The sequence below is a fragment of the Convolutriloba macropyga genome, chromosome 5, assembly GCF_964194025.1.
Source record: "Convolutriloba macropyga chromosome 5, txConMacr16.3, whole genome shotgun sequence".
Classification (NCBI taxonomy): Eukaryota; Metazoa; Xenacoelomorpha; order Acoela; family Convolutidae; genus Convolutriloba; species Convolutriloba macropyga.
The window spans coordinates 39177639-39197773 of record NC_134472.1 but is presented as its reverse complement, the minus strand read 5'-3'; the positions used below and the strand labels follow the sequence as shown (position 1 = coordinate 39197773).

General features: G+C 35.9%; 2 protein-coding genes across 2 annotated transcripts in view; both read right to left on the bottom strand.

The window, feature by feature from the left end:
- LOC142340364 (uncharacterized) overlaps positions 1 to 20135 on the bottom strand; it is a 269135-nt gene that overhangs the window by 136498 nt on the left and 112502 nt on the right. The gene's annotated exons all lie outside the window — the stretch shown is intronic.
- LOC142339387 (dynein regulatory complex protein 11-like) lies at positions 1856 to 15051 on the bottom strand. The gene is made up of 8 exons (XM_075389397.1): positions 14586 to 15051; positions 7590 to 7838; positions 6730 to 6902; positions 6118 to 6379; positions 4630 to 5142; positions 4126 to 4295; positions 3430 to 3631; positions 1856 to 2806 (listed from the first exon to the last, which is right to left on the bottom strand). Exons 1-8 carry the CDS (start codon positions 14724 to 14726, stop codon positions 1976 to 1978), a joined length of 2541 nt encoding a protein of 846 aa, XP_075245512.1. The 5' UTR covers positions 14727 to 15051; the 3' UTR covers positions 1856 to 1975.

The following is a 20135-nucleotide window of genomic DNA, read 5'->3' as shown; positions in this document are numbered from 1 at the left end:
GAAAAAACGTTTTTTGATTTTTATATAAGAGAGAAACATTTTGGCCACTTTTCTGTTGCTTCTTTGCAGTTTTGCAAGGGGGTGAAATAAGTTTTCAGCTTGTTTTCAAACAAACCAAAGGGACTTTTCCGAATGCTTTCTTGTTATTTACTAAAAATTTCCAATAAACTTTAGAAATATGTTTTTTTGAATTTTTTTAAGTAAAAGAAGCAAATTTGCAAATTTCAACTAGCCTCTTTACAAACTTGTATATTCAATCAACTGATTTTGAAGCTTGTTTTCCAACAAAACTAGGGGGGCTAATCAATGGGTTTCAGTGGAACTATTAAATGATTTATTCAAAACGTTAGGAAAACGTTTTTTGAATTTTTTGAGTCAAAAAAGCAATTTTTGTCAAAAATTGAGTCGCCTCTTTTGTTAAATGCATAGCCGATAAACTGACTGTGACCCGTGTTTTCTGAAAAACCCAGGGGGCTAATCAATGGGTTTTTCAAATTTTTTAAAAAAATTTTCATTAAAACGTGAGAAAAACGTTTTTTGATTTTTGTAGTCAAGGAAGCAAATTTTGTCAAAATTGAGTTGCTTCTTCACAAAATTGGAAAATCGATAAATTGATTTTGAAGCGTCTTTGCCAACGAACCCAGGGGGGCTAATCCACGGGTTTTTTGGATTTATTAAAAAGTTTTCATTAAAACGTTAGAAAAACGTTTTTTGATTTTTGACGCTCAAAAAGGCACTTTTGCGACTTTTTCATTTTTGAGCAAAAATTTTACATGAGGAGTTCAATAAAAAATAAAGTTGATTTTAGGTCCAACTGAAGTGTTCTATTCAAATAAAAATTTTACTTTCATGTAGTTTTTTTGCGACAAATTGAGAAAATTGTTTTTGAGTTTTTCCGATGCAAAAAACGCTATATCGTTTCTTTTCGTGCAATTTGTGGGGTTTTTTCGTTAATTGCTGACTTGTAGTTTCTCATGGCTATTTCATTCATAAACCATCAACAAAAGCTCGTTGGTGACAATTTTTGTGTGTTTGAGATTTTTTAACGCAAAAAAAATCACGTTTTTTTGGATACGTCTAACCGGGGAAAAGACTTCTAAGGTGACGTCTGGAACCTCGGGCGATCATCCCTTGGTGACGTCTGTAACCAGAAAAAATGTCAGGCCTTCTTGGTCGGGTGACGTCTGAAAACCCTTAAAAAAACTCTTCGTCTTTGGTTGGCTCGTCTGCAATAAGAAACTCTTCCTCTGTCGTAGTCTTGGATATTAGTCTTGGGGTGTGCTCATGCCCCCTCTTTGTTTCAAAAAAAAAATTAAATTACATTCAGAATTTAAGGTTCTATGTCCTTTTTATCAAGGCGGATGCTCGCCAAAATTATGTTTTAAAACATATCTCTATTCTAATCATTCGTTAAAAGAGCACGTCTAAGTTTCACGTTATCGGACAAAAGAGTCAAGTTTTTGTTGCAATTTTGGCAGTTTATTTGAATCATCTTGAAAATTGCAATGGCATTGGCAACAAGAGCAATTAATCAGCTATAGGCGAATGAATGAAACGGTAAAATAGCAATTGTGCAAAGTAGCTTTTCAACACAACGGGATTCGAAGTTTCTAATAGCCAACTTCTTCTTGTCCCTAATTCACGCTCTTGACTGTTCAAAATTAAGAAACTTGCAAATTTAGAAATGCTCTTAATTTTGAGTTGCACAAAATTGCGATTGCCCAAACTTGTATGGGAGTGCGAAAAGAGTTGCATTTTAACAACAGAGTGTTCAAGGCAGCAGATTATTTCGTTATGAGCCTGTAAACTACGGGTTGTTGTCGTTAAGATGGCACTAAGGTAAATCAAAACAATATTTCAGATAAAAAATTATCAATAGCGATTGGAATAAAATATTTTGAAAAATCCATGCAATTTTTAATGAGCATTTTGTGTGATGAAAGTCTTCAGTTTTCGGAGACAAACGACAAATCTTTTACTTCTTTTTTCCTTTCTTGCCCTTTTTGCCGCTCTTTTTCCCCTTTTTGCCCTTTCCACCTTTTCCTCCTTCGTCATCATCGTCTCCCTTCATAGCTTTTGCCCTCTTTTTACCCAGTGGAGTTTTCTTGAAGAATTCTGCAAACACATCCTCATCCCCTTTCATAACTGGGTCACGTGTAGAGAAAGGCGCTAAGAATTCAGAAGCTGTGATTGGTTTTTTCGCCATTTGACTCAATCGCCGATCTGTTAAAACTGCCTTGACAACTCCTTCAATTTGCCCTCCAGTGAACCCGTTGGCAACCCTGGCAAGTGTGCTCATGTCCAGTACCTGGGTGATAGTTCCACCGTATTTTGTAATCATATACCTCAACATTATCTGTCTGGATCCGTAGTCTGGTCTGGGTATCAGAATGATCTTCTGGTACAGACCACAAAGACCTTTCAGGTCACAATCTAAAGGTTTGCTGGAAGTTCCAACAAGAAGTAATCTATCTTCGGGTTTCCAGCCCTTTAGCGTTTTTGGCAAGTCTTTTTTCAGGCGTTTTGGATCTGAGGTATCAGTTTTAGGCACTTTCTTCAGGAAGGTTTTCTCGGCATCGTTGATAAAAATGACAGATGGCTGTAGTGCTTTTCCCACTTTCATGACCATGTGAATTAGCATAGTTAGACCAGATTTGCCAGGGTATTTTCCAGCTATGGTGTTGGCACTGAGGTCGAACAAGTTAGCCCCTGTCTCTGTACAGATGGCGTTGACCAGGTGTCGTTTTCCAACTCCCTCTGGACCAGTTAGGAGGACTGATTTCACGTGAGGCACCAGTTCATGTACCTATGTAACAAAGTCAATGCCTAGTTGCGAGAAGTAGTACCTCGCCCTATCCTTATGAGAAAAGCCAAAGAGACTGCGGAAGAAACAAAGTTATGATTCAAGCTGTGATGCTTTTAAAACCTGACTCCCTGTCAAATTTTTCTGTTGAGAATGTAATAGTCGGTCGGATTCAATTTGGTCGGCTTGAATTCACACTACAAAAGTTGCCGATAAGAAAGTATGCACATTATCATGATACCATAAAATGGACAAATATTAGTAATGCTGAACATTCGACTCAATTCAAATCAACGCTGATACAATCCAAAGTTAATTTTGGGTACATGATCTACAAATGTGGGTTACCAATAATAATGACTCTCCAAAAATATATTTAAAAAGCGCCCCTTTTATCAGATCGCGAAGATAAAAGGGGTGTTTTTCCTGTAGTATATTATGTAGAGAATGTATCATGTTCGAGATGTAAGTGAGAATTTCGAAGTCACTTTAGCAGTGTGGCACGTAACATTTCAAAGCTGCAGTTTTCAATATTAAATTTGATATTGTGTATATGAAAATGTGGAACTGCGGATATCCGTTATTTTAAATGTTGCAAGTGAGTGTTTGGAGATAGAGATAGATACTTTCTGTGAGCCCATGGGTAGTATGCAGTACTCAGTCACTACTCTTCTGACGTCATGAAGAGACACCTGTGGTTCCACTTGTCTCTGTCTCAACACTGTCCCCACGTAGTTGAACTCCCCCAGGAAGTCCCCAATGTGTACTTTAGGGGGCCTCACAATTATGCCCTGCTCAACCAGCTCCTCGTACAGAGACTCAATTGATCTGAAACGCCAAAAAATTGAGACGATTATTTGACCGTCAAACGAAATGGAGCAAAGCCTTTAACAGCGATATAATGGCGTTTTTGCTTCTGCAGTATACGTTGCCATTTCACTTTGCTGATTTCCAAATTCAAAAAGATTATTTTTTTGTGATCAAGGCAATGAATGAGAATCAAAACAACAGTTCTCGCTTTTTTTTCTTCCAAATTGTTCAATGACCTCAAGACTAAATAGCCCCGGACCAATTTTTTTTGCTCACAAGGCAGAGAATTCAAAAAGCTTACAAGTTTAGCCGCTCAAATAATAATTGCATACAATTTTTTTTTGAAAGAGGGGGCCAACTGATAACAGTTGCAACTAATCCGATTCAATTGGTTCCATAAATCATATTGCTATTTTTTCATTTCTTCAGAAAAACCTCAAAACTTTCTTAGTTCAGGATTTTAAGCGTCACGTGTTATGTAGCAAAGATGAAAAGATGATTGGGTGCAGTACCTGTCTGGAGTGAGATCCTTTTCCTTCTTTCCCTTCTTTTTCCCACTTTTCTTTCCTTTCTTGCCCTTCTTGCCCTTTTTCTTCCCACTCTTCTTCTTGCCCTTCTTCCCCTTGTCCTTGTCAACTGCCATCTTCAAGTTCTTCAGCTCCTGTCTCATCAACTCATCCACCTATACACAAGGTTGATTATTTTTCAGAATTCTCAAGCATTGGGGAAAAATAATTGTAGTATTTCACATTCGGTATAATTGTGGTTACTTAAACCTCTACTTAAACAATTATTCAAACTTAAAGGCGCTTTATTACACTTGTATCCCAATAAAACATCTGAGGTCAAAAATTTTATCTAATTTGGCACGACTGTGAAGCAGCTTAGTTGTTTACTTTTCAATTTAGAGAAGTAATAATAACGTTTGAAGTGAAAAACTACGCTTGAGCCTAAATCTAAAAACTAGTAAAACAGTCATATCAACAAGCCAATCAATAGAAAGAGTTTAGCTTCACCTGAATTCGGATCTCCTCTTCCACCTCCTTCCGCTTATCCTCTTTGATCAGTTCAATGTCGTGCTTCTGACTGAAGTTGAGACTCTCATCTCTAGTCTTCCAAACTGCATCATAGTCATTCGATGCCTCCTTCACATTCGGCAGAAACTTACTCTCCGCCATCTTGAATCCCGCCTCTTCCTCATCATCATCTCCCCCTTTCCCTTTCTTCCCCTTTTTACCCTTCTTTCCTTTCTTCTCCTTCTTGTCTTTCTTCCCACTTTTCTTCCCCTTTTTCCCTTTCTTCTTGTCCCCGCCCTCCTCTTTCTCCTCCAGTTCCTTGGCCAGCTCAGCAGGATCCTTTTCCTGGAATATTTTGAGCGATCCACCCTCGTCTTCCTCTGGGAAGTCTGGGAATTTTCCAGTGGCGTCTCTGGTCTCAATAAACCACTCCCGGATGCTCTCTTGGAGTGTTTCTTTCATGTCTGGTCCTTCCACCTCCCGAATCTTCTGCTTGATAGAGATTCTCGCATTCTACGCAAACAGCAATCATACACAAACTACATGCCACATATAGCCATAAGTGTGAGGCTACTTTGTAACATGTTACAAGATAACCGGCTATATATCACTTACTGCACACAATTTGATATTGGCATCTAATGTCGAGCTATACTAGATGTTGGCTACATTTGGGTATCATATTTCTTTTTTCTCGCAGAACCTATTTTTCGAATTAAAACAGAAGCTGATTTTTTTCTTAACTCTTAACTGTTCACTGCTGATAGCAAAAGCTTCTTTGCGTTTAAAACCATCCTATTTCTCAGTATAACCAAGGCGGCACCATAACGTCAGAAGGGTCTGGGATCGCACACTTCACCCTGGTACAGAAGGCAGTTAAGGTATGAAAACAAAAATTACTTCAGATCACATCAACTTCAAACACAGAAGAGCAAAAGAAGTCTGGAAATTGAGATGAGTCTGGAAATATGATCAGAGGTTATTTTGACCCGCAACCTCAACATGAGAGGACAACAATTTTCTTAGGTTTATAAACTCATTACACACTGAAAACAGTTGAGCTCCGATTGTAAATAATTAATACATCAATAATATATAACTCAGTTGCGTATTATTCATACTTCCTGTTTCAATCAAATCGAAATACAATAATAAATCTAAAATATTTAACATAAACGACCAATCATAACTAGTGAAGACGCAAATCACTTAAGACACTCTTAAGACGAAAAAGAAATTTTTTGATCTATTCTGTCCCCCCCCCCCCCCCCCCCCAGTGTTTTTTATGACCCCCAGTTACAAATTATATGTTGTTATATAGCACGTTACTATGAAAATAGCATGTACGCCTGGGGGGTCATAAAAGATTTATGCTCACTAAGCTGGGGGGGGGGGGGGCAGAATAGATCCGAAATTTGTCTGGGGGGACAGAATAGATCCGAAATTTGTAATCTATTGAACTATTGAATAAAAGGTAAGTTTTCCCACCTGATACTCCTGTTCATTGGTCTCCTGTGTAGTCCTTCGTTTGTCCTCATTCCTCAATGCAGAGTACTGTGCTGTGTTCTTGTATGGTGGTTCAGGGGCAGGTATCATGTGGATGAACATCATCTCCTCCTCCCTCTCCCTCCTCACCCTCTTTCTAGCTGCGAATCCCTTCCACACCTTCTGCACCCGGATGGCAGCCACCTCTGGGTCCAGAGTGGGCACTCCTCTCGCTGCTGCCTCGTTCTCTTTCTCTTCTTGTTGTCTAAAAATTATGAATAACAAAAGGCAGAGTAACCAACATGAACTTGGCCTGTGAACTGTCGCTGAATTTATGTTCATAGCTGGACTAAACCATTTCAAAATGTTCATAGAAAAAAATTCCATAAATATTGAACGTTGCCAGATAAATGGTCCCAGGCGCAGTCCTTGAATCTACAAAATATTGAAAACAAGACATTGAAAAGAATGACGGGAAATAAGATTAAATGGAACAATTAACTTAAATATTACTTCCAAAGAAATTTAATTTGTAAGGAGGAATTAATAGAAAAACAAATGACTGATGAGCTCATTTAAGTTTTTTTCAAATCTGATGACACTTGTGACGTGTACCTGATCTCTCGCATGAATTTAGCCCTGAGTCTGCCCTGTCTGGCCCTCTCGTGCACCTGTAGGACCTGGATGGCATCCGAGATAGACATTTTGTACTCGTCCCCCTCCTTAGCCTCCCCCGCCCCAATCCTAGCCAGAATACTACTCAGCATCTTCTCACGCTCACGCAGCACCTACAATTACAACACAAACCCACAAGTTGAGACAATTTCAAATTGAGCTTCACTTGTTTCGAATCTGAAATTTCATCAGAAAGATTATGATGGGAGTTAAGCCAAAATGTTTTATCACTTAAGTAAACAACAAGTGTTGAGTACCAACAAAGAAAACAATCGATACAGCGAGCATAAATTTATCCAACAACATTTTATTCTATATGATGTCCCATTAGCAAAGGGGTCAATCTCTTCGTTTGGGTTTACTGATTAAACATTATCCATATTGTCATTTTTCGTATGGCCTTTAAATTCACCTTTAAGAATTTCGAAAGATCGAGGAATACCAAATAATAATTTTTAAGATTGGCATCCTTTTATAATCTGTAAGTCTATCGAAGCGTACAGTTAGGACAAGGGCGATTGTTAGGGGGTCCAAGCAGGTGCAAAATACAGTGAAAAAGGACCAGTACTGGATTTGAACCAGTATCTCGTTACTTGCAAGCCTTGTGGGCTGCCCATTTACACCAACTGGTCTCAAGCTCTCGAACGTGGGCATCTCTTTTAACCCATTCTCACGTTCCTCGAGGCTTCATTTCTCTATCCAAGTATACGTTAAACAAGTAGAGCTTCTTGTCAAGCTTATCTTATTCACAATTTACACTAAGGTGTTCTCGCTCAACCTTCTAACAGCGATGTAGAGACCTTAGTTCTTTCCAGGGTGTAGTATTTGGGGATAGGCATCTCCAAGTCAGCAGGGGTTAACTTCATGTCCTGTAGGATATCGTCCAGGTACGTCACTTCGTGGAACTCCAACCCAACTAGTTCGTTTTTCAATTCCAGCACTCGTCCAGTCACTCCATCCAGCAAGTGTCTCAACAGAATTCGCTTCTGGGGGTGCACTACCTGGTCATAGCACTGCTCCAGTTTGCGGAATATTTGGATATACTTCACCTGAAACATAACATCACTATTACAGATCCCAGCCTATGAGATTCATGGGAATTTAGGCATTTAGGTAGCAATAACTAAAAATAACAGCTCTTTATCAAACAGTATGCATTTTTAGGCATCAGAAATTTGCTTCATAAATTAGTCTGCTGTAATCACAAAACTGAAATAATTATCACTTTAGTTGAATCTTAACCGACTTTTCTTTGCATTTCAGTTGCTATAATACAAAATTATTGACTTCAGTAATGAAATTTATGAAAGTTGGTTCGTTATAAAAAAAGGGAACGAAACCAACACAACTAGCATGTAATTCATCTGCACTAAAATTTTGCCGACATTGGAATCACACCACATAAATTCGCATTTACATTGACGCGCATCGGCTGACATAGACACGTACTTCAACGCTCCGACCCACATTTCGAGGTACGGAAACACATGCTCAAAGGCTTCTTTTTGTTAACTCATTTTTGCGCACCGATGCATTTCCCATAAAAAAGGACGATTGGCAGTATTCCAAAACCCATCAAAACGAGATCTATTGAATTGGAAAGGTTTCGGAATTGATCAAGGCTTCGAGGATTCACTTTTATGTTTTTGGCCAAATTTTGCTTAATGATGACCAAACTAATACGAAAACTCAGCTGCATTACCCTTCACAATTTTTGTCAAAAGCAAGGAGAATCGTTAATGTGCGCTCACACATAAAGTTCCGACCTCGTTCATCCAAGATTTAATTTAATTGTCTACCAAATGAAGATGTAGAAAATTTTCAAAAAACCTCACATAGTGCAACAAACAACTAAATGAAAAAATAATGCTGAATTAGAGGGCCGATCAGACCTGCCATTATTGAGAGTACTGAACGAGATAAACATAAAAATCAGAAAATAGCAAACATTAATTGCGACCGAAGCCCGATGTCTATATATAAAAAAAACTTTGGAATCAGATAAAATCTGATCTAGAAAAACTTTGCCTTTAATTCATTGAATAATATATGAGACCAGTAAAAAATGAGACACGGTAACAGGTCGACAAAGAAGAGCAAAAAGGGCAACGCCCAAAAATACATTTATTATTGAAAACAATCAATTTCAAATTGATTAAAACCAAAACGTAAAAACTCAACCCACTAGGAAGGCTAATTTATACCTCATAGGAAACAATTGAAACCTGTCGTCATCCGTAACACTTCAACACGATTAAAAAAAGAAAAACGAAAGAAAAACATCAATTAATTTTAAAAATAAAACGATGTCGCAACCGTTGTCCTAAAACCGTAGACTTTTGAAGGCGAACAATAAATCTCTTAATAGCATCAACAGCGCAATTTCTACACTAAACAGGCTACCCCATTAGTATGATATTATTGCAAGGAAACAAAATAAGAAATGGGAAAATATTCAAAAATCATACCTTTCTTATGAAAATGCGTAGTATCAAAACCAAGAAACCGTTAGCTGAAATTAATATAGTTAAAAAGGTTACATTTTGTTTGCTAGAAAAAAGATGCGATCTGTCGTTACAGAGAAAAAGCTACAAAATTGGCAGAAATACGCTAAAAAGGACAAATTTAAAAAATCCATCAATTTCGTTAAAACAAATATTTTAAAAAAACTCCATTAAGTTTCAACCTAAAAAAACAAAAAAGCTTGCAACTGCTCAGAAAGGCAATTGTGCCTGTTTTAAGTGACTAAAAAACTTCGCTTACGTGTGCTTTGATTTAAATGGCTCTTCTTCGTAACATGCATTTGTGAAAAAGACATCAAAAAGAACGACAAATATTGACTAGTATCGAATACTCACGAAATGCTTATGAAAGCACTAAGCCCCGAAGACATCATTCAAAACATAACCAACTTAGAAAATTTTGTTGAGGTTAACAGAAAGTTGGCAAACTTTTTCAGTAAATAAAATACGTGTTTTGTGGGTGACAATGAGAACAAGCATTGGGAAGTTCAAAGTTTACTTTCTTTTGAAAAAAAAATGTTTTAGGTAATTCAAAACTGTTAACTGTTAACTCAAATCATTACATAGATTAGACTAAACATCAAAACATCCATTGGAAGAAACGAAGTCCTTTGGTTGTCAGGAATATGCTTTACGTCAAAGAAAAGAACGTCAATTAATGTCAACAACAGAAAAATTCAATTAATTTTTTTGAGAGAACGGTTTCGCAGCTGTTAAAATATTTTTTCACAAAAAAATTTTTAAAAAATTTTTTCGAATTCTTTCAATGCCAATTGGACTTATCATCCATTGGACAATTTGAAAAGGTAACGAACAATCAGCTCAAACATAGGCAGATTTGCAAAAAGCATAAAATTTTATGAAATTTCGTAGCAAGAAAGCCAATAAATCATTAATTGAATATAAAAGAACTATGAAGACTGATCTTTTATTTTGAATCAATTTTGACGTGTATACTTTGAAACTCGGAGACAGAAATGAGGTAAAATCCAGCAAACTGCAAGACATCACTGACATTTTCTTAAAAGAAATATATTCAAATTCATAAGAAGCATTAGATAAAAACTAAAAGCACTCACAGGTTTATAGGTTCATATGTTCACTTACAAATACTAAAGAAACCAATTAGAGCTTTGAATAATAATTTGAAATCATCAGGTTGCAGAAAGAATAACAAATTAAGTTAACACAAAAAAAATCAATTGAAGTTTTCGGAGCACAATGTCAAAGCCACAAAATTTTTGAGCTTTCCTCTGAAGACATAAAATATATTTATGGGGCCTCTTCTGTTGTATATGTGATCTATCATTAATTGGCCCTTGATTTGAATTTCTCATCAGTAATCAACAAAAAAAACAAGAATGCAAAATTATTTTGAAAAAGACAGCGCCCCAATATAATCCGTACAACTATAGATTTTAAGAATTAAGCCTAAACCTAGCCCTGATTGAGCCCAAACCTAGCCCTGACTCTTCTGCACGTCTAAAAAACACCTACATATTCCAAATAGTTGCAAAATGGGAAAATTGACGAATGAAATACTTCTATAATCCAAAAAAAAACGATGCAATTTGTATAATTGAGATAATTCTTCAAAAAGCCGGCAAAATATTATTACCAGAAGACTCCTATAGGACGCGAAAGTGCAAAAGCCTAGAAGTTGGGTATATACCGCCGGCATTTTTATTTAGAATGCGACATAAAAGCGTATTTGGAGCAATTTTTGATGAAAAAATTCTGGAAATCGAAAAGCAAAATCGTTAACCTAAAGACTCGGATAACACTGATCAGCAGGACTCCTCTATCCTTAAAACTAATAACATTGTTGTGAACAGTTTTAAATAGTTTTAGCAAATTGACAGTATAATCGAAAATGTGAATAAAGACAACGGAACACCGTCTGGTATTAAAAAAAATTTTGTTACTCAAAATTTCCCTGAAGAAAATGGAAAATCTAAAAATTTTTTTTAATTCCACGACTTACGCTGGACGGGTTTTCTAATGATATCAGTCACAACTCTCTACGATGAATACATCGATCGACCAGAATTCACTGAACAAAAACCCAGTGGAGTATATAGTTCCTCCTCCACAAGTGGGTCGAAACGTTAGGCAAAAAGAATTGCGGTGTTTTAAACAGCAATGTTTGGAGGAATTTCGAACTTTTTGGTTTTTTTTAGTTGAGATGCCAATGTTTGAAAAACTTAGCCAACTTGAAAAATGCCGACATTTGAAAGAAAAATTGCCCTTGTCAGTATCTAGATACTTATTTTTCGCTATTTCAATGAAGCAATTACAATTATCTAAACTGTTGAGCTCATTTTTGAATTTTTAATTTTGAACAATTTGATATTAATTAATGGTGGGTTTTTGTTAATTCAACTGGACTATCAACTCACTAAATAAAAAAAAATAGAAGAAAAAAGTCAAACCTATTCAGCGAAAACTCAAAGTTCACTCGCAACTTTTTTAAAATAATCTTAAATTTTTTCAAAATCTAGAATAGACAAATGCACAGCAGTGGAAGATTGTCCCAAGTAGCTTTCCGGGTCGAGATCGGATGAAAAGCTTGTAAGAACTTGCAAGTTTCCATTAAAAGATGGTTAACATGTAAGCACTTGCAAGTCGAAGGTTAACTTGTAAGTTTCTCGCAAGTTTGTTCGGGTCAAGCTCAACTCTAATTGGTTGTTTAAATTCAATTTTTTGTCGTTTACTGTAGAAGACGCGGGGAAATTAGTTGCTCAATTTGTATGTAATACATATTGTGATCTAAATTGACAAATTGGTTGTTTTTAATCTTTTTCAACTCAAGTTATCTTTTTGCAATTTTACTTTCATTTATAAGCATCTTTCATTAATTAATTAACTTATCTTTCAATCCTTTTATACCACTTTTTGTTTTTTTTTATTTTACTTCAAACTTTTTCGGAGACTACTTTTTGTTTTAAACATCTGTATAAAGAATCAGAATCCTCATCTGAATCAGAAAGATATATTATTGGCGCAGACGAAGTGATATCGTGTAACTTGTTTGATTAGTTAACTTGTAGGAAATTGTAAGTTGAATGGTTAACTTGTAGGAAATTGCACGTTTTTGGAAGAAAACTTTCCAAGGCTATGCATCGCCTTGTAAGAACTTGTAAGAAACTTGCAAGTTCTTACAAGTTAGCCATTCAATTTCAACCCGGGTTAACAATAAAGAATCATGAGACAGTTGAACCACATGAGCAAAGAGGAAAGCATGCCTATATTTTTTGACTTTATGGTATTTAATACCTAAATGACTAATTATTTTTCCTTAGACATGCAAATTGTTAAAATGGGTGCCAATTCAACAACTTGGATTGCATGGAGAAAGATGCTGTAATAAAACAAGCTTTAAAAGTTGCAAACAAATATGCACGACTCGTCCGGAGTCTCTTCTTACACTTCATTTTACTTCAGGTCATTTATCTCCCATGGTGTTAAAATTTTAGGAATGTTAATTAATTAGTCAATGCGTGTAAATATACAAATTTTTGTCGTAACGCAGAAAACTGGAAGAAAAAACTATTTGAGCCGGCTGTAATATTTTTTCACAAAACAATCTTACAAAAATACCCAAATTTGGTTGGATAAACAATCAAAAAGCTAAAAATACTGAGATGACGTTAAAAGTCGAACTGGGCGCGATAAATGTTGGTTATAAATACACCACTCAGCGTCACCGTTAAAGATAATCAAAGGGTTTTTGATGAGTGTGGCATGGTTACTTCAGGTCATTTGTCTCTCCATGCTGTTCACGCCTTTTGTTCTGCATGAGTATTTCTTTTTAAGGAAAAAAATCACATCTTGACAGTTGTTCTTTTTTTTGTTTATTTCTGCGGATGTCAGAAAATCAGCAAATAATGCCTAAAATGGTTTACATATGTCAACCCAATTCAAACTACATTCGGATTGTTGCCAAATGTATGTTTGAAATTTGAGTTTTTATGATTAAATTAGTGGTAGTAGATGTGCTACGTTGTTGAGTGGAACTGATTAATTTAGTTTTTGCTTGTGTAATTTCACTGCCACGATTTTATTGCGGCGTACGTTGATGTTAAGAAAATAAAATTTTTAAATTTAAAACTGCACAGTTTTAGTTTTTCATGCAACTTCTGCTTTTTAAGAAAACCACATCAGTTAACTACATCATCCTCACGGGCAAAATTTTAGAAAAAAGTAATTATCGGCATGCCAGAATTGCTCCCAGCACATGTAGCATTGTTACAATTATCTGCCGGTACCAACACTTCACTTTTATTGCAAGTTATTAGCTGTATTTTTCGAATACAAAAAAACAATCCCAGCATACTAATCACCAGCAGAAATTGGGGGTCTTTCCCATTATAGCCCCCTCCCCATGAAAATATAGTCCCCCATTATGGTATATTTACCATGATTGGGGTGGGGGGCATTAGGTTGTCTGACCACTAAGCGGTGGGGGGGGGGGGGGGGGGTATAATGGGAAAGAACCGAAATTGGTGGTGCCCTGTATGGAAGTTTGATAGTTTTCCATTGTGGGTGTGACCATCAAATTGTGAAAGTTACTTTGCACTGCTGATTGTAAATATTAACTTTGAAATAGTGAAAATAAAAACCACATTTTAATTTTTAAATTTTCCATGGTTTGGAAATGCATGCCACGCTTAGACAGAGTGGAAGCTATAGTCACTTTTGAATAAAACATTTCTACATTTAGGCAAAATTAGTTTTCATTTTGACTAGGGTAATTAAGTGCAATATGAAAACAGTCACATGGCGTGACATTTTGGGTCCGAGGTAAGACTTTTATGATCTATCGCGTTTCCTCCTCCCAGTGTTTTCATGCCCCGTTACAATTTATGAAGTTGTATAGCACGCTACTGCTGTGAAAAAAGTAGCACGGGCGCCTGGGGGTGTAAAAGTTATATGGCCACTTAGCTTGGGGGGGGGGGGGGGTATAAATCCCACTTTTGTATAGCTAAGGTTCAGGTTGTCACGGAAGTCACTCCTCGTTCTCTATTTAAGTCGAGCATGTTCTTTGGATAAGTCGAAGTCGAACCCTTAACCTAAGCATCATATTTTTTCAGATCAATTCCCCTAGTGCTTTTATATAGGACGTCACTATGCACTAAAATAGAACATACGAATGGTGTGTGGTGTGTGTGTGTGTGTGTGTGTGTGTGTGTGTGGGGGGGGGGGGGGGGGTGGGTCGGCTCTATTTTAACTAAAGTTTTTAAACCTTTATGATGTAAAAAGGACTAAACTAACATAGAGAGTGGCAACATTCTGCAGGGCGACCTGTTTGTCCTGTTCTGGCTTAGGAGGCTCAATGGGACACTCTTCCACTAACAGGTCAGAGATCTCCTGTTGGGCCAACAGCCATTGTTTGTTGTAACACGCATGGGACATTCTTCACACTTACTTCAGAATAGAAAACAACCGTGAAACTTATTCACTTTAGCCGTAATTAATTGTTATTTCGGGGGTGATACAGTTCGGTTATACCTTCCTTTCGCCGGCTGTGGTTTAACAAAAACGTCCCAAAGCTAGAAAAATAACTGTGAAATTCAAAGAATGACTGAGTGAGAGTGATACAAGTTAATAGATAATGGAAATTTTGTTTCACTTGTGTCGCTTTGTAGCATTAATCACAGGTGAACAAGATAAAAACAACAAACAATACTCTGTTGCAGTTATGAAAAATATACGCAGTTTAATACTAAATGCGCACGTGAAAAAATCACTAGCCATGCAAACAAATAACGAAAGCTTAGCTATAGAAAATTTTAAAGTACATTGCTTTATACTTATATTAATATTACGTAATAAAAAACCACAACTACAGCTGGGATGTCGCTTATTTCACAGAAGACAGTATCACATGTTTCGTTTCAGTGCTGCAACTGTCAGCACAAATCGTAAAATTATCAAGATAGTTTTTGATGGTTCCACAATGAATTTGATTTTTACCCGACTCTTAAACCAGAGCTCTACTCAATGGCCGAACTTTTCCATTTTTCATGTTTGGACAACAGTTTTCAACCACCCGATCTTTTCAATTCGTCCATCCCCCCCGCTCGGGTCGAATGTCCTTCCTAAAGTCCTTTCATTCATTTTTGTTGTAAGAGTGGGTGGGGAGGGGGATAACAGATAAATTAACTAAATTAACCCCCCACTCTTACATCTTTTTGGTCTGTCAACGGGGTAAAATGATGTAGGAGTTGTTTTCTCCAGTACCCCCCTCAGACTTACATCATTTTACCCCTCTTGGCTGCCAAAAAAATGTAAGAGTTTCGAGCTGCATTTTCCTAAAACTCCTCCCACTCCATTGCAGCCTCACGCTTACATCATTTTGGGCGAAAATATTCGACCCGGGAGAGCACGAGTCAATACATATTGAATTATTACGAAAAAATCATGTTCGCTTGGGTGTTAAAAGAATAAATATTGCGCACTCACTGTCCTGGGGTGGGCGCACAAACGGAAAAGATCCCAAGAGAGACAAAGGTCAATGTTCGAAAACGGTCGTGTGTGAATTTGATTCTTTTGCACCGTTAAGAAAATAAAACATTGAAAACGTTGACTTTATTATACGTGCCAATAAGCATAATATTGACTTAAATTTCTTTCATTACCTATTTCTATGGACAACGTGGACATGGAATTATCCTCTACAGCCAGCAACCCCGATGTAACGGTTAGCCTATTGCAGGCTATACAAATTGAGCCAACTCTTCTTCCTTCTGAATTAAAAGAAAAAGACAAGAAAATTGAAATCCTGAAGAAAAAAATTAAACGATATATCAAATGGATTTAAGGAAGATCTCCAAAACGTTAGAAATGAAATCACTGATCTAAAGGAACGTATTCTGAATACGGAGATATACATGTCAAAGGAAACTATAATAATCAATAGTCCACCTGTATGTGACGAGAGGAACCTCATGGACACTGTAATTGATGTCTTCAAAAAAATTTTGCATGCACGTGTGCAGCCAGAGTACCTCAAAGCCGTACATCTTTTTGGAAACTAGGAGAATCAGCGATAATAGTCAAGTTCCTTTAGTCAAGTTCCTTTATTTTGGACAGAAGCAATTTATCTGGAGATCAAAAAAGATTTTGAAGGACTGAAAAACCCTTCAAATAACAAGCCATTTTTACTTTTGGCGGTGGGAAAGCTTCAATTAAGCTAACGTCACTCATGCAGATTTTTCTTCTCAATATACGATCCATCAGATCTAATTTCGATGACTTAATATGTTACTTAGAATCCAATGTAAACTGTTATTCAAAAATTGTTCTTACGGAGACATGGCAGGATAATGATACGTTCTTTTACTCTATTGAAGGGTATAAAGGGTTTCTACAAACAAGTGGAAAATAAATGTAGTGGAGTAACTGTTTTTGTTAAAAAAGTTATCCTTGTTATCAGGGAACAAATTATTCGGACTTTGTGCTTTGATAATATAACGTTAACATTGAAAATCAGAAAATTGCTTTCAGCGCAAAATAAACATAAATTTCTTGAAGACTTTGAAACACTTAGGCACTCGTTAAGAACAGGAGCGAAACATTTGATCATGGGTGATTTTAATATTGATACTTTGGTTTCGAATAAAGCATGTGAAAGTTTCAGAAATATGTTTGAGACTATGGGTTTGAAACAACTTGATATAGGGAGTCCAACAAAAAAAAAACAGAAACAAAAAACACTTGTATTGACCATGTTTTAGTTTCATCCAATTTAAGTTTATTGATGCATCTGTTGAAAAATGTGAAATAAGTGATCAATGGTAGGAAAACAATCAGGTTTTTAATGAAGTAGTACAAAGAAGACCATTGCAACACTTGAATGATTCTGACATATCCTGTAGTGCTTTATTTTACGCTAATCTTTTACAGAGAAAAAATGACTTCGGAAAAATTGAACTTTATCATGGCTACAAAGTTTTCCAGAAACGTATTTTGGATTTTTTAATTACAACTAATCAAATAACCGAGCAACAGTTTGGCTTCCAACCCAAAAAGTCAACATTCCAGGCATTAGTAAGAAAATGTTTAGGACTACTCAAAATGTTTAAAAGTGTTTTAAAATGTTTAAAATGTAAAGAATCAGAGGACTACTTGATTCGAACATGAATGTTTTTTGGGACTGTTCCTGGATGTGAGCAAATCTTTCGACAATTTGGATCATGGAATATTGTTACAGAAATTGAAAAATTAGGGCTTCCGAAGTATAGCATTGTTATTACTAGAGAGTTATCCTCAAAAACGCAAACAATATGTGCAAGTGCAAACTATGAGATCCATATCTACTGAGACTCAAACGGGTGCAGCTCGGGGGGGCGGGGGGTTCAATATTAGGCCCATTACTTTACATCATATACATAAATGATTTTCCACTTTGGGTCTGTTCAATTACGATGCATGCAGATGATACAACACTAATTTTCTCCAACCAAATTGATGCTAGGAGCAATACTAATCATAGTGTTGCAATATTGATTGAATGGTTTCGTTCCAACAGGCAGAGTGTAAATATAAAAAAAACTTTATTGCTTCAATTTGGTAAACGAAAAAATGGTAGGAATCGAATCATATGGTTTGGTAAGTCTGAAGTCAGACATACTGATATGATCAAATTTTTAGGAGTCGACATAGATTCACAACTGAATTTCAAATCTCATATATCACGAATATGTAAAAAATTGGCAAAATTGTGTGGAAATTGAAGTAAATTCAGATCTTTTTTTATTGTCTCCTTGTTTACCAACCTACAAACAAAAATAACTTGCAAACAATTTTCATCATACAAAAACGAATAATTTGAATAATTTTCAAACAGTAAAAAATGCATGCAGATGATACAACAATAATTTTCTCTAACCAAATTGATGCTAGGAGCAATACTAATCATAGTGTTGCAATATTGATTGAATGGTTTCGTTCCAACAGGCAAAGTGTAAATATAAAAAAAACTTTATTGCTTCAATTTGGTAAACGAAAAAATGGTAGGAATCGAATCATATGGTTTGGTAAGTCTGAAGTCAGACATACTGATATGATCAAATTTTTAGGAGTCGACATAGATTCACAACTGAATTTCAAATCTCATATATCACGAATATGTAAAAAATTGGCAAAATTGTGTGGAAATTGAAGTAAATTCAGATCTTTTTTATTGTCTCCTTGTTTACCAACCTACAAACAAAAATAACTTGCAAACAATTTTCATCATATAAAAACGTATAATTTGAATAATTTTCAAAAAGTAAAAAATTCGCACCACTTCCTTGTTTGAGAAAGCTTACATTTTCACTGTCAATGAGCTATTCATGATGCCATTAATACCATATGCAACAGACAACATACGTGTTTTTTCTAAGGCTGTCAAGATAAATACTAGAATTTCTACACTGGATCTATTTGAACAAAAATTGCAGCAAATAATGGAGTTGTCAATTGTACACCAATCTATAAAGCTTTTAAATTGTTGGAAAAAAACAGGTCCTATGGGATGCTGACCTCGGTAGTCAGTGTCCCAACTTCAGAAATAAAGCGTTTAGGAATATATTAAAAAATTTCATACAGGGCAATTCGGACTTAGATTCGTTGAGGTGATTAATCACACTGAGTGAAATGTGCCTTATCTCATTTTTAAAGCATATTATAATGTTTTTTGTCTGCGCAGTTATGTGAATGAACGATAAAATCATGGAAATTTTTTTTCTTAGCCAGCACAATAAAAAGTTTCCTCTTCTTCAATCTTTGTACAGATACGCCCGGTGATTTCCCCATTCAAAAGTAATTGCAAAATTTCAACGCAGTAAGGACTTTAGACCAGGGTTATGGTAAATATCAAGACTGAGCGAGCGAATCACCGCACCGGGGTTCAAGGGGGATATTCGTTCAACTTTATCAAACAAAATGTTTCTTTTTTTCAGGGGGTTCACAATCGTATTTTCAGAAAAATTAAAAAAATAAAATCACCTAAATTTTTCCAAATGAATAATCATCTTTCAACTTTTTTCCAAAAAAATAACCGGACACCATTGTGAAAATTGTAACAGAGTGTTCGCAACTACTCAAGCTCTTAACCAGCCATCACTAAGTAAAAAAAAAACATACGGATAAAGTGAACTGGATGGCTCGATTGTTCTGTGCATGGCACAGAATGTTCCCACATTCGATTTTGAAAGCGCAACATATATCAAATCATTATGTCAAATGATGTTTCAGAAACCCTTTTCTCTAGCATTAGAAATTGTTTTTCTAAATGTAGTTAGCTGAAGATTGAAAAATAAAAAACACGGAAAAAAATTTCAGTTTTCAGAGGAAATATTTACGAAAAACTTAGTAAAAGTTATATTATGATAAATACTAACAAGGAGTTTTTCCTAAAACGTGTTGTAAACAAACACGAAATGTTCAAGTTTGAATTCTATTGCATTTTACACGACTTTTACTGAGCGTCATCAGTTTTTATCCATAACTTCTTGAGAAGTAAAAGGTTTTTTTTTTGCAATTCCAAAGTCAAATTGGCGGCTTCTGATTCAAGTTCAGCTCTTTACACACTCTCTACGTTTCTCAGGAACAACTTTTTGGGTCAAAACATTGGAAATTTGGGCTGCAAATGCTACAATTTTTTTGAAAAGTGATTTTCTTATGTTTTATCTAAATAATCAAAAACGAACACAAAAAAACATTATTGAAATAGCAGCTCCATGTCACGTGTTTCCCTTGGTCGCTTAGATTATAACGGGAAAAGTATTCACAATTTTTCTCAAATTTTTCCTGCAACATCGCCTAAAAATTCTT